The following is a 14,064-nucleotide window of genomic DNA, read 5'->3' on the forward strand; positions in this document are numbered from 1 at the left end:
TGTTGTCCAAAGCTCAGTGCCGAGGAGCATATGTTAAAATAATTGCCTATTTATTAATTTACAAATAGTAATGTTGGCATGTTCTTTTCTGTATGTCTATTAATGGGCCTGCTTCTTAGCAATATTAGAAATGTTTTATAAAAGCAGTTCATATTACTTTTCTGGTCTTTTCATGGCATATGAGCAAATAAACTATTTACACTACTATCCTGTAATACGTTGTAGTCTTTCAATGGTCTATCTTAGGGGGTTTTACCAGTTTTATGTACACTTTTATCTTCTAGAAACAGGTAACTGTCTTCCTGCTTGAACTCAGAATCTAAATATATTTGGTAAATTCTAAGAAAAATTCCTCCTTATACAAAATCTTGATCTCTTGCTGTATGAAACATAAGAACCAAATAGGTTTTGGTAGTAAGGTATACATCTCCAAAATCGTGCTTATGAATTTATTCCTTCCAGAGAAATAGCACTCTTATTTAGTGAGATGTTGCCTCCTCCCAGATTTGTTCTAATGAGGATGTTGTATATATACAGATAGGGTACATGTGGCTGCATAGAGGTAACCCTGCACCTGATAACAACATCAGTTGGCAAGGTACATACAAGCAGTTTGGCCCCCATTGCACAAACATATTTGTAATAACTCCAGGTCATCAGACTAGTATTTTTTTTTTTTTTTTTTTTTTTGCTGAGGAAGATTGGCCCTGGGCTAACATCTGCACCCATCTTCCTCTACTTTATATGTAGGATGTCTGCCACAGCATGGCTCGATAAGCGGTGCGTAGGTCTGTACCCGAAGTTGAGCATGCGAACTTAACCACTATGCCACTGGGCCAGCCCCTAGCATGTTCTTTTTAGTATTCTTTATTCTTTTTAGGGAAGGAAAGAAATTTGTAATTTATTTTAGAAAACTGTCCAAGTGGCTTAAAAACAACTTGGGGGTGTAAATTAATTAGTCCTTTGAGGAATTGCTGCATTAGGTCTTTGTTCCCAATTCAGTGCTCTTTCCACTTCAACAACGTAGTTGAAGCTTTATTTTATAAAAGGGAAACAAGTTAAATTCTGCAGTTAGTAGCATCTCTAGTTTGTTTTGTGCCAGGACAAGTGGCTCATGGTAAAGGAAATAAGGTCTTCAATATTATCCCCAAAATTCAAAATGTTTTTAAACCCAAACTACAGCTATAAGTTCAAATGAGGCAGATATGGTTAGATTAGAGCACTGTATTTAGAGCATTATATACTAGTAGCATCCATTTTTTTAAAGATATTTACCAATACCTCAGAATTAAGTCCCCTTGTTCCCTAAATCCTCTAAATCATGTTTAGATCTAAATCTAAACATCTAAATCCTAATCCACTAAAATTTACTGCAATGACACTGCAATGAATGCCCAGTAACACTGCTGACTCAACCAACACCGCCTCAACACAGAAAGGGACCTGATATCTATCATCACTAACTCTGCTGGTCCAACATACTGGATTTTGTAGAATTATCTAATTTTACACTTGAAGATATACTTTTATCATATTAGCTTTATAATTCATGTACCTGTTAATTTTAATACTTGATAAAACTTCTTAGGCCTAATATACTTGTTTCCTAATTTTTATCAGAAATGTCTGCAAAGATGAATATACTATCAGCCCAGTTCATACAAAAGGATTAATCTGTTTTCCATTTCTTTTAAAACTAATACCCCATCTATTTCCAAGAAAAAATTTGAAGAAACAAATGCATGAAGAAATGTTATATACTTTTTTTTAATCTAACTTTTTATGAAGAAAAAGTATTATACTGAGAAAACAATGTGGGAATCGAGCATCTCAGCACAGTAACTGCTGCATATAAGGGGTGCTTAAGGGAAAAAATGGACACAAATCCAATTTATTTACGTAAAAGATGCCATTTTTTCTAATAAATTATATTTATTTACAAAAGGTCTTAATTTTATATAACTATGAGGTTCTTTACATCAGAACAATATATAAACAGAAGAAAAAACCTTGTAATTACAAACACAGAAAATAGAAATCTTGTTCCCCTATTACTCACCTTTCAGAACAAGTCTTCAGTGGTAGAGGTAGGCAAGAAACCAACACCTACCAAAAAAGTTTGCAGGAAGGACCAAAAAAAGATGTTTATAAATAGCACATTTAGAAACTCCAAGGAACAGCATAAAAGAAGGGCATCAAGAAATGGCTTAGTTTGAATCTGATCTGATTAGGCAGCCACTCATTCATAGTCGGACTGAAAACTGGGGCGGGGTGGGGGGTGGGGTGGGGTTAGCCAGTTCCCCTGAAATGCAAACATCTACCTTACACCTAGGGCAATTACCATCAAATTAACAGTCAATTACCAATCACTAACAATTAGATGGCCTTGAACTAGATCCTATTGAGTCAGTCACAAGCAGTTTTTATATAGCATGTTTAAAAAAGCATAAAAAATATGCAATTAAGGACTAGGCCAGGTAGACAAGCTAAATAAAATGGAGGACTAGGGGGAGTGTGTGGGTAACGAGCAAAATCTTCTCACTTCCTTCCTCATCCTAAGTCACCTTAATGTCACCGTTATTCACCCCTTTGTCAAAAATAGCCTGAAATGATTAGTTCTGAGTTTACAATTTAAATAGGAATTTTGCTATTGTGTCCATTAGGGCTTTTAAAGACCAACTCTGATCTAGCTAAATGTTAGCTCAAATAAAAGTTACTACTTTTAAACTACAATATTAATTTATGACTACGATATGAAAGAAGGTATGTTTCAAATCAGCACAAGGGATTTCCTGTCCTACTCAAAAACTACATGGAAATTATGTTCTCACTAACAAGCTTTTGGACGTTTCTAAAGAAGTAACAAGGTACAATCACTAAAACTTAAGTGCACTTCAATTATGTATGTGGCTTTAGTTGTGGGTTAGTATGATTTATTGCAATGATGCTTTTTCAAGCCCTTTAATACAGATGATGGGTACCATGGATGCTGGGTGAGTACATCTGTCGACTAATATTTTATATTCACTAAATGCCTACTATGTGCCGGGCACTATCCACAGGAGATAGCAGTGAATGAAACGCAAATTCCTGTCCCCAAAGAACTTGACCACCACTTAAGTCAAAACAATTAAAAAACTTAAGATCAAGGTAAGAATTAATAAGGAAGGTAAGACTTATTGGACTGGTATATGCCATTACCAGAACCACAGAATGAGATTATAAGCCTATTGTAATATATATTAATTATAAAATTACTCATTATTTTGCTTTTCCTTTATGTAAAATGAGTGCAGCTTTACCTAGAGAATGTAAAAGAATTATCATTCTACCTGGTATTTGGAGAGAGACAATCCTAAGGGAAAAGAAAAAGTCTCAGATTTAAGATGTAATGTGCTTTGCCTCATTTTGCTTTTAGAAATGTTTATAGTTCTTTAGTTTTGCAATTTCCATTTAAATTACATAATACACTTAAATAGCCTATAGACTTAAAAAAAAAAAAGCATTCATCACTCTTCCCTGGGTACTATTAGATTAGAAACCGTTCTCTCTCTTAAAAAGCATCTAAGCTTTAAAAAAAACTTTATATAAAGGGACTACCCCCTTTTTGGATGCAAAAATATAAGTGGCTGCCTAGTCAGCACTCAACTGACCATTAATGCTGGCAGAAAACCAGGATCATCTAGGCAAATGTTTCATAACACAGGATGCAGGTCCTTTGGTAACTGAATGAAAGCTATGGACCTTCTTTCCAGAAAAAGGTACACAGATGTTTCAGTTTTTACAATTTCCTCTTCCTTTTGCCAGTATGAATTAAGATTGCCTTACTTTAGGCTAATCCTTTCATTTTATAGTTGTATAAAATGAGGCCCAATTAGCAAAAGTCAAAAGATGAAATAGTTGTGGTACTTTGATCATTTTCAAATGATAAGGCATAAAAAGTATTTTTGTATTCTTCATACTTGATTGACTAGTCATACAAATCCAGTTTTCCCACATAGGAATTTATCGATCAGGAGAAAATAACATCAAATATTTGAGGTTCTGATTTTGACTACTAAGTATATTAAACTTATTAGTGAATTTAATCCAACAACTAATTCAATATTAATGATGAGGGAAGGTAAACTTTCGAAATTTATCCAAGAGTCTAAGGCTTAATTGAAAATTAAAGTATAAATTCTCCTTATCTGAAAACAAACATGCTTTCCTGTTTGAACATATCGGTTCAACTCTAATAGAACTAATATTCCAAGACATTTCAGCTTTTACCAGACTGAAGAGTTAGAAACCTAATCTAATAGGTTAAAAGTATTCACATACAACTCCGGCTTTAACAAAATTTTCCCATCACCTGTACCTTCAGACTATACAGTATCTTTCTAGGAACTAAATCTTATTTGATGGGATCATCAAAGGTAGACAAGGATTATAGTCACTTCGATTACACCTTTTATAACAAGGATGTTGTATTTTGAGTTGCAGATTGTTCACTAGTTTTGTTTCTAGGTCAAATAATTTTCATGGGTGAAATACAAGGAAACTTCAATTTGTATTGTCTTGTAGGGATATGAAGTGATAAGCCAGTATCTCTATAAGAAATACAGAAATGTATTTTGAGGACATTCTAAAACACATCAATAGCTTTTTATTTAAATAGAAAAATCAAAACTTTAAAGTTGTACTTAAGAAAATCATCATTCATGGAAGTAATTAAAACAAAGTTTTACAGATTCTAAATTCTCTTGTGAAACATCACTAGTATTTCTGCCAGTATCATATGCATATTTTCAAGATTGTATCACTGACTTCCGTGGCTCAAGTGTTTGACATGATTAGCAACATTATTATTACAGTGGGACCTCTGAAATTAAGTCTAGGCAACTCCATGTTGCCAAAATTGTTATATGTTTTGGTTCTAATGTACAATAGGAGACTAACCTCACACAGGCAACTTGATTACTTCGTATTTTCTAAAGATAGAGATTCTCACTTTCTATCAGGTCCTGTCATATTTCACAGCAAAAAAAATGACTTGGCAGAGAGAAGTTTAGAAACAATCCACCCTCCCCTCCCCACTTTGAGACTTTCAACAGTGGATGCTACATTTAATTGAAATACAGGGAGCAGAGATGGGAAAGAGTCGTCCTGGTCAGTCCCACTTCAAATTAGGATGGTGGAGGAAAAATAAAAGGAACTTTTTGTTCTTCTAAATCCCAACTTGAAATAGGGTCGCTCAAAGTGTCCAAAATGAAAAAATACCTAAGATAATACCAAAGACTATGTGCTAAAATTACTTATTTACTTAAAATCTCCTGCACTGAAGAAAAAATAGTATAAATTACATTACCAACCTTCAAAAGTTAGTTAGCATGTAGAGTATTCTAGCTTCAAACCATTGCCTCTCTAAAGAATTCTGTAGGAAATTCATAGATCAAAAACAAATATAGGGGCCTCAAATGCACTGATTTACAATATCTTTAAATATTCAGAAAGGAAAGTAACCTAGCTATGTGGGTAAGATGAAGCAAAATTTCAGGGACTTAGTATCTTTAAGTGATCATATAATTTTTTTTTAGAGCTGAGCAGTTTAAGTAGAAATAAATACTAGTACACGCTAGAAGAGAAGGTTTAATAATTGATAAAAATGTACAAAAATATTCAAATCAGAAATGCTTTAGAATGTGTACCACGAAGTCAATACTTCCCAGTGAGTACGGAAGGTAAAAGACCTCCTCAATGAAAAAAAAGCAAGAGAAAGACTGGATTTAAGAAAAAAAAAGACAACTGTTAAAGAAAATGTTTAAGTCAACATTGATTTTTGTTTTAGACAAGGATATTGCAACTATCACTTAAAGTTCGGTGGCACATTCTTTAGTAGGTCCTTAAGGCAATATATTTAAACTAATTTACAATTTGATTTGATGTTAACTTTTTAAACATCACCTCAAAATAATGCCCTCACAATAGCCTTTTTAAAATGTATTCGGATGTTTCATAAAAAATAATGGTGGCTTTATTATAGTAGTGCTCATTAGCACCACTACAGTTAAGGGTCTACCAGGTCTCCATTAAGAATACCTATTTTTGAGTTCACCATAAAAGATCATATTGGCTTTAACCAGTTGGGTAGTGCACAAAAAAGCAGTTTTATCAGTTGCTGGTGCTTTTTTTTGTACTACTAGATATCAAAAAAATTTTCATTATATCTTCAAAATCCAACTTCTATAAAGTAAATCAAATCATCTCATGACTTAGACTTTAGAACAAAGAGACATCTGCAGTTATCAGTAAATTGCCACCTTTAATCCATCCTGCAGTGCCCTATGAAAGGGTCACAGAAACAGTTATGACCGTATGAAAATATGATTCTTGATACAGAATCAAAAGTTATTTTCAATTTCCTTTGCTTTTATAAAGTCCACAATAACAATACTTAAATGCACTTTCTTTTTCTGTGATATAATTAAAACCCAGTGTTATTTCAATTGAACTTAAAATAGAGTCCCTGGTCTGAATTAGACTTTAAATCATACTGTAAACATATATTTGGTATAATTTATTGATCATCATCCAGTTGCTCCAAAAGGGTCCTTCTGCGCTTTTCCAATTCCCCTTCACTCAGTTCACTGCCAGAAGTATCCCAATTACCCTGAAAAGACATTGAACACAATTACATTTGATGTCAAAAGGTTATGTAATAATGAATCTTTGAAAAATGATCCAAAATCTATATGGATTCTCATCCACAGAAACAAACACATCACAGTTTCAAGACTGACCTCTTTCCCAAAAGCCTATCAGTGGGTTGCTAACTAAATACTCCTTGGTTATATTACGGGAGATACTAAACTCAAGAGACTTTTACATGGTGCTACTTGCACTTTACATTAATATGTACATCAAGGAGAAGGGTACATACCGATTCTGTTCCTTCCTCTTACACACATGAATATCAAACATCTTGTTTCCATTTAATGGAAGCCGGGCAGCGTTCATTTCCTAGGCACTATATTCCTTGCTAATTTTGCAGATTCTAGGTTGTCCTATTAAGTGTTTTATATTACAGAAAGTATTATGCTTTAAGCATACTATTGTGCCCAGATAAACAAACATTTAACATTTATGAAGAGGACTTAGGCTGAAAAAACAAATTCCAAAAATAGAAGTAATACTGCATTATCTGTGAGAAACCACCTTTGAAAAGTGGATAGCACCTATCCTCCCTCCCTTCAGGCATTTCATTTAACCTACTATAAGGAAGAAACTGTTAAGCTGCTAATAAGTATCCAGAAAATATGCATTCTTCACCAAGGATGTGCATCAGACTCACCAGTGCAGTTTTTAAAACACCTCCTCCCTATACCGACTGAATCAGAATATCCAGAGGGAGCATCAGGGTTTATCTACATAGTTTAAACTGTCCACTGGTGATTCAGAGGCATTACCCTTGCTAAGCCCATAGCATTTATGGAAGGAATGGCAAGGCTAAGAAGGCTTGGGTTATTGTGCTCTGTCATTCATAAATATATACACACACACGTGTATATGGGAATCTAAAGACTTAATTATGTAACTTGATATTAAAATATTAACTTTGGCTTGTAGTCTCCTCCTATCTATTTGTCCTCACCCCTTCCCCGCAATGATTATTTCTAAAAGTTACTGGAATGTTACCTTTTGAAACTGGATTTAGTAACAATGACAACTGTGGATATCTAGAGGGAGAACCCACTTGAGTCTCTTAAATTTTATATTCCTTAAAAAATTAGGTAGAAAATGCCCAGTGGCACTTGTTAGTGAGAATGTACAAAGCAGAACATCAGGTGCTTCCTTAGTGGGTTAAAACAATACTTATGGAATGCTACGTTGTTTTTTTTTTTTTTTTTTTGGAAATGCTGTCTGCTTGTTTGTCTCTTTGTTTTTTTGCGAGGAAGATCAGCCCTGTGCTAACATCTGCCAATCCTCCTCTTTACTGCTGAGGAAGACTGGCCCTGGGCTAACATCTGTGCCCATCTTCCTCTATTTTATATGGGATGCCGCCACAGCATGGCTTGACAAGCCATGAACCTGCAAACCCCATGCCACTGAAGCACAGCATGCGCACTTAACCAATGCGCAACCGGGCTGGCCCCCGCTATGTTGTTTTTTTAAGGAATATAAAATTTAGGACACTCAACTCAGGTCATTCATAACCACATAAGTTAAAAAACCATTTTGTGTGAAAGGTAGTTAACTGAATTTTCACTGTTTTCTTCAATGGTAGCAGACCTGAAAGAAGTCTATTCTCTAAACACCATTAAAGTTTAACCACAGTACCTACTTCTGTGTTTTGAAAATACAGGTATGAAAGAATTCTAAATACTTACAGAATCCTTTCCAGTCTTTTTCTTAGGTGATTTGTGTTTTGATTCTGATCTTTGTCTAGTTCTGTCTTTTTCACTTTCCCGGTCTTTTTCTTTTTTATCCTTCTCTCGTTCAGCATCTGACTCTGGTGAGTCCTGTATAAACAAAAATTGTTAACATTTTGATGAAGACACCATCCTATTTTTAAAAATCCCTATATAGTTAATATTTAAGAACATCTACATATAAAGGGGTGTGTGATCTTCAAGTGGTGAAATTTGAGCTGTTAACAACAAAGATTCTATAACATTTCCAAGATTCATGGGAGGAATTGGGTCTTTCCATCAGGAAAGATGACATTCTGATATGGTACTATGCCACTCTTTTAGCTTCATTAAATTAGGGACAAAGGTACACTTAAGATTGGATTATATCTATTATGTAAATGTAGACACATATTACATTTTCCACCAACCCAATAAAATACTGATTTATTTGAATATGCATATAGGATGCTGCAATTAGCTTAATCACAGGTTGACCGCTGTATAATAAAATTCTTTCCTCAAAATTGCTACTGAGAAGCAGGAATTATTTACAATGTAATGTCTGTGCCTAAAAAAGCAGTCTTTCATTAGATATGCACAAATGCAAGTGAGTAGCATGCAAAAGTCCCATTTAACATGTCTGTGGTGACACTCAGGCCCTTACATTTTGAAAAAGCTCCTTAAGTGTTATCTTGATGTGTACCTAAGACCAAGAACTAAGAGTGGAGGAAGGAGTTGTTTAAACATTTAAACTTGTAGCTCTCAACAAGAGCTATATATATACACGTACATACATACATACACGCATGGGTCTTTCTCTGCAACTACTTTAAAAACCACAGTGGAAATCTTATTTTTCTTTTTCAAACCTCAACAAAAGATTTTAATGGAAGATTAAGATGAAGAACTACTATAAAACTCCTGAGTTTAAGTGCCCACCTGAACTGTGTTGGACTGCACAGGATTGGGCAGAAAAAGGTTCTACTGCCACTGAGGAAGTTTAAGGGCAGAAGCCTAGGTGCAGTGTAAAAACTAAAAGTTTGCTTACAGATTTATGTCTCCTCTTCTTGCTTTTCTTCTTATGTTTTTTTGACTTCTTATAGCTTCTCTCTAAGAAGAATGAAAAGAAAAAAAGTGTCAGAATTTGAGGCTATCCAAGTGTCAATGATTTTAATCAAGTAAAAAGATATGCTTACCAGACTCAGCACTAGAAGAATGTTCTGAAGCAGAGCGGGAATCTGATCGCTGCCTTTTTTTCTTTGAATGGCTGTCATCATCATCTGAATCTGATCCCTAAACAATACAAATAATTTAATTCATAATGATGCTAACGAATATTTCAATACACCTATGATGCCATCTAATAAACTTTCTTACCGATCGAGAGCGGGAACGTTTCCTGTGATGTTTTTTAGATTTTTTAGAATGTTTCTTGTTCTTTGAATGATGATGTTGACATTCATGCTACAAGGGCAAAAGAAAAAAAATTTCAAAAGTTTACATTTACTTTAGACAGCAGATCATAAATAATTTTTAAAAGCTATACAAATAAGTCTTTAAAGTAAAATTCCATTCATTTTGCATATCTAGGATGTACTCTCTTGAAACTGTGCAAAGAATTATCATCACTTAAAATGTTCTCTTCTGTTCCATTTTAACCATCCTATACCTACTCATTTAGACTCGAAACACAACAATGTAAAAAATATTAATAAAGTACTTTTTATAGGAATGAGAATGATGTGTGTTAGTAGGGACAATTCATACACTCCAGAAAGGTATAATCTGCAGAACAGTCATACTGCTTTCAAAAACAATGAAATACAATTAAATTCAGACACAGTTTTTCTGATGAATCTGGCTTTGCTTAGTGAGCTAGGCCTGGTACCAAGATAAAGAACTACCTCACAGCCATCCTTCAACTAAGATAAACGAGGTTGGTCTCAAAATAAATGCAAAATCTCCTCCTCTTTCTTTTCATCCAAGGAGCATTCCCTTCCTAGTCAAACTTAAGACACTGGAAGGCAATCTAACTCTAACCCCACATGAAATCAAAAAGGAAATGCTGTCTGCGGATTTTAACTCTTTTATTAAAACAATTATCAGGATAGTAGGAAAGGGTAAACACTACAGTAAAAGCTCCTTGCCCCTAATCACAGCTATGGCTTTGAAAATAAATTCTGCTTCAGTTTACAAGTGGAAATGGAAAATCTGGCTCAGGACTCTCATTCTTTATGTCACTAAATGCTAACTCTTCTTCCTTTTCTATTTCAAGGCCCAGATTATTGGGATTCAAAACCTATTCTAATGTGTTCAGCCCTTCCCTATGCTAACATCTTTAGCTCCAGTTATGACTTCACCACTTTACCCCCATCACAGATCACTAAAGAATCTTGTTGGAGATTCTTGATTTGGGGGAAAATGTTAAGATACTACCTAGAGCAGAGCTTCTCAAAATTAAATGTACATTCTAGTGCTTGAGAATCTTGTTAAAATGATGATTCTGATGCAGGATTTTTGCTGATGAGGCCTGAGGTTCTGCATTTCTAAGAAGCTCTCAGGTAATGCAGATGTTGCTGGTCTGAAACACACTTTGAGTGGAAAAGATCTAGAGGCCAACAGGACTAGATCTAGAGGCAGCTAGGAAACAATATTGGGTACGTGTGGGTATATATTAATAGAGCAAACCGTTGTCAACAATGATATTCATCAAGAACGATAAATCCAACGAAATAGTGAACGGTCAGTTAAGGGACCTGCTATGCCCAATGACCATGCAACACTATATTAAGTATGTCCCAGCTTTTAGCTTGTTTTAAAGTATTAGTTTGTCTGTAACTGGCAGCACACCCTACTTGCTAAAAGCACAGACCTTAGAATCCAACAGCTTGGGTTTGCAAATTACTTTATTTCTCTTTGCCTCAGTTTGCTCACTTGTAACTTCACAGGGTTGTTATAAGGATTAAGTTCATATATGTAATATCTATAAAACAATTAGCACAGCTCCTGGCCCACACAGGAACCAAATATTATTCAATAATTATTGGTCAAGTTAGCATATTTACCACATACAAATGTCTACCTGAAATTTTCATCAAAATACCCTTATTCAGCTAATGGAGTAACTTGCAATTTTATCATTACTTGTTTTAACCAAAATTTACTACCTACTCCATTATTTTTCAGAAGCCCCCTGAGTTTTCAATATATCTAATGTAGTGTAGTATTTGAAATGTGCTTAAAAGCCATTTTCTATCTGCTTTACAAGATTTTAAGTTTTCTTTAGGTTTACTCGTTAGTCCATGTGGCTGCTAAATTGCTAAATATCTAAAACACTGTAAAAATATGTAACAAAAATGAACAGTCTCTGTAAACAAATCATTATACTCCCATACAAGCTTAGCTGTTTCACTTAAGAGCACTTTCTATAGAAAAAACCATTCCCTAACCATCCCAGGTAACTACATTTGTATAAAAGCAGCGCAATTTAAGAAACATATTTTGATCCTTCTAAATTCGTCAAATTTTGTTTATATTTTCATATATTTTATATTTCTGCCAGTTATGAGAATACTAAAATTACCTCAAGCACATGCATAAAATCTTTAAATATTCGTTTTCTTTCAGACTCTAGAGTTATGTCCTCAAATGCTGGCTCTTTTACAAATCTCTCCCGGATCTGAAAAATTCAGATATGGAATAAATATATGAATACCAACAGAAGTATGCCAATGTGACAAAGAAATCATAACAGCAAGTGAAAACTCTGACAGCCTGGTCCCCTCAAGTCTATTATTTCCCTTCCTCTAAAGTCCAAACAATTTTTAACAAGTAGTCCTAAATGCTGACTTTATACTTTTAATCTCACTATATGTAATATACTCTACAAATAACTTCAGCTTGTTTTTATGGCTCTAAAATGGAAAAGGAGTTAAAAATATTTTTATCTTCAATTGTAAAGGAAACAGTTCATTAGAAAAATTTTACAAGTATACATACATCTTCCCAAACAGCATCCAATTCTATTGGAGGAGTAGCTTGTTTCAACATACTCTTAAATGCAGATTCTTTTCGCTTCATCTTCCGAGCCTCCTCTTTTTCTCTTTCACGTTCACGGGCTTCTGCCTTTTCTAGTAACTGTTAGAAAATCATATTTAATCACTTATAACAGTACAATTATAATTTTTGTTAGCTGAAATACTTCATTATTCTTAAGTATTTTCCTATCATTTATAAATTAAGCGCCAATTTATAACACTAGTTAATTTGAGCAAAGAAAGCTTAACATCAACCTATCATCTTAATACATTTTACCTTACCCCAAAAGACTGTCTACTACTCTGTAAAATCCTACTCATATTCCCTTATTTCAGTAGCCTACAACTTAAGTACTCTTGGCTAAATATATTAAAAACTGTACTATTAAACTAGTTGTTTATAATTAAAGATGATAACTTACACTGTTGAAAGCCAACTTAATATTTCCAGCATCTAATGTAGTTGATCTTTTAGTTGAACTAATTATTGCCACAAAATCTTCAAAAGTGGTATTTACTTCAACTACAAATCCTTTATCCTAAAAAACAGAATTCTTGTTAACATATAAATCAAAGGAACACAATATCAGCTTCTAAAATATACTACAGAGAGTTAACAGTAAGTATACTATTTACCTTCAGAATGTCTTTTATTATTTTCTTCTCATCATGGTAACGTGCTTTAAGATCCTCAACATAAAACTTGAAAAGGTCAAGTGCAGTTGATCCTAATGAAAAAACTAAAGAAGTCAAAAGCTAGCTCTAACCAAAGAGCTGCAATGACTTTTTTGTTTATAAAACAAAATAAAGCAGCCCCCATCCCCCAACACAACCACGTTCCCCTCTGGCACATTCCAACTACTATCATAACTAAATTAGTAAAGAATCTCACCCGGCTGACCAAGCATATTAGTGAATCTAATGTCAGAACTAATTGTTGGATACAATTCCATCCAAGACGACATAGAATGCAGTTGTCCATGTTCATGCAGTTCATCTAAAAATATCTGGGGGAAAAAAAGAAAATCTTATTATAACTGACAAGTTTTTAAGGACATTAGAAATACTAGTGTAACATGAAAACACAGGTTAAAAACAGCAATATTTAAAACTCTTCTACCAATGTTATCCTAATATGATTACGTGCAATGAACATTTGCTCTTTGATGAAAGTAAAATATGCTTTTAGGCGAGAAAGTATTTTGCACTTCAGAGTAAAGGACCTTTGAAAAGCTACATATCTTTCTAGGCTTCAGTTTACTGTCTCTTAAGATGGAACATCATTTCCAGTTTAAAAAATATATAAAGGTAAAAGTTAAAACACTGGATATTATCTATCCCAAACGATGAGGCTAAAGAATGTGTATGTATGTTTTCTGTAAAATATACTTTCTGTTTTTAAACATAGAGCTTTACGTGTTCTGGGTGTTTTAATTTTTTATTTAATTTTCTTAACAAATGTGGGCCTCTAAGAGGAGAATATATAATTTTACCAAAGTGATACATAATAGTAGTTTGGGGAAGGAGGACTAAACCCCATATCTGATTTCAAAACCTATTTCCTTTCTTTCATATTACTATTATACCTTAAATCTAAATCTTTATATACTTATTCCAATTTCTCTTTTTTATCC

General features: G+C 33.9%; 1 protein-coding gene across 8 annotated transcripts in view; it reads right to left on the reverse strand.

The window, feature by feature from the left end:
• Window positions 1-5,613: 5,613 nt before the first annotated feature.
• PRPF40A (pre-mRNA processing factor 40 homolog A) overlaps window positions 5,614-14,064 on the reverse strand; it is a 59,547-nt gene continuing 51,096 nt past the window's right edge. For 4 of the 8 annotated variants that reach the window (XM_058548985.1, XM_058548982.1, XM_058548989.1 and 1 more), the window contains 10 exons: window positions 13,323-13,437; window positions 13,067-13,170; window positions 12,853-12,969; window positions 12,393-12,530; window positions 11,977-12,072; window positions 9,771-9,857; window positions 9,590-9,686; window positions 9,442-9,503; window positions 8,370-8,501; window positions 5,614-6,652 (listed from right to left, as the gene is read on the reverse strand). In XM_058548985.1, the coding sequence (XP_058404968.1) occupies window positions 6,560-6,652; window positions 8,370-8,501; window positions 9,442-9,503; window positions 9,590-9,686; window positions 9,771-9,857; window positions 11,977-12,072; window positions 12,393-12,530; window positions 12,853-12,969; window positions 13,067-13,170; window positions 13,323-13,437 (1,041 nt within the window). In that variant the 3' untranslated portion in view covers window positions 5,614-6,559. The remainder of the gene's footprint in view (window positions 6,653-8,369; window positions 8,502-9,441; window positions 9,504-9,589; window positions 9,687-9,770; window positions 9,858-11,976; window positions 12,073-12,392; window positions 12,531-12,852; window positions 12,970-13,066; window positions 13,171-13,322; window positions 13,438-14,064) is intronic. The other 4 variants (XM_058548987.1, XM_058548984.1, XM_058548990.1 and 1 more) reach the window with 1 other exon arrangement.

The sequence above is a fragment of the Diceros bicornis genome, chromosome 10, assembly GCF_020826845.1.
Source record: "Diceros bicornis minor isolate mBicDic1 chromosome 10, mDicBic1.mat.cur, whole genome shotgun sequence".
NCBI lineage: Eukaryota > Metazoa > Chordata > Mammalia > Perissodactyla > Rhinocerotidae > Diceros > Diceros bicornis.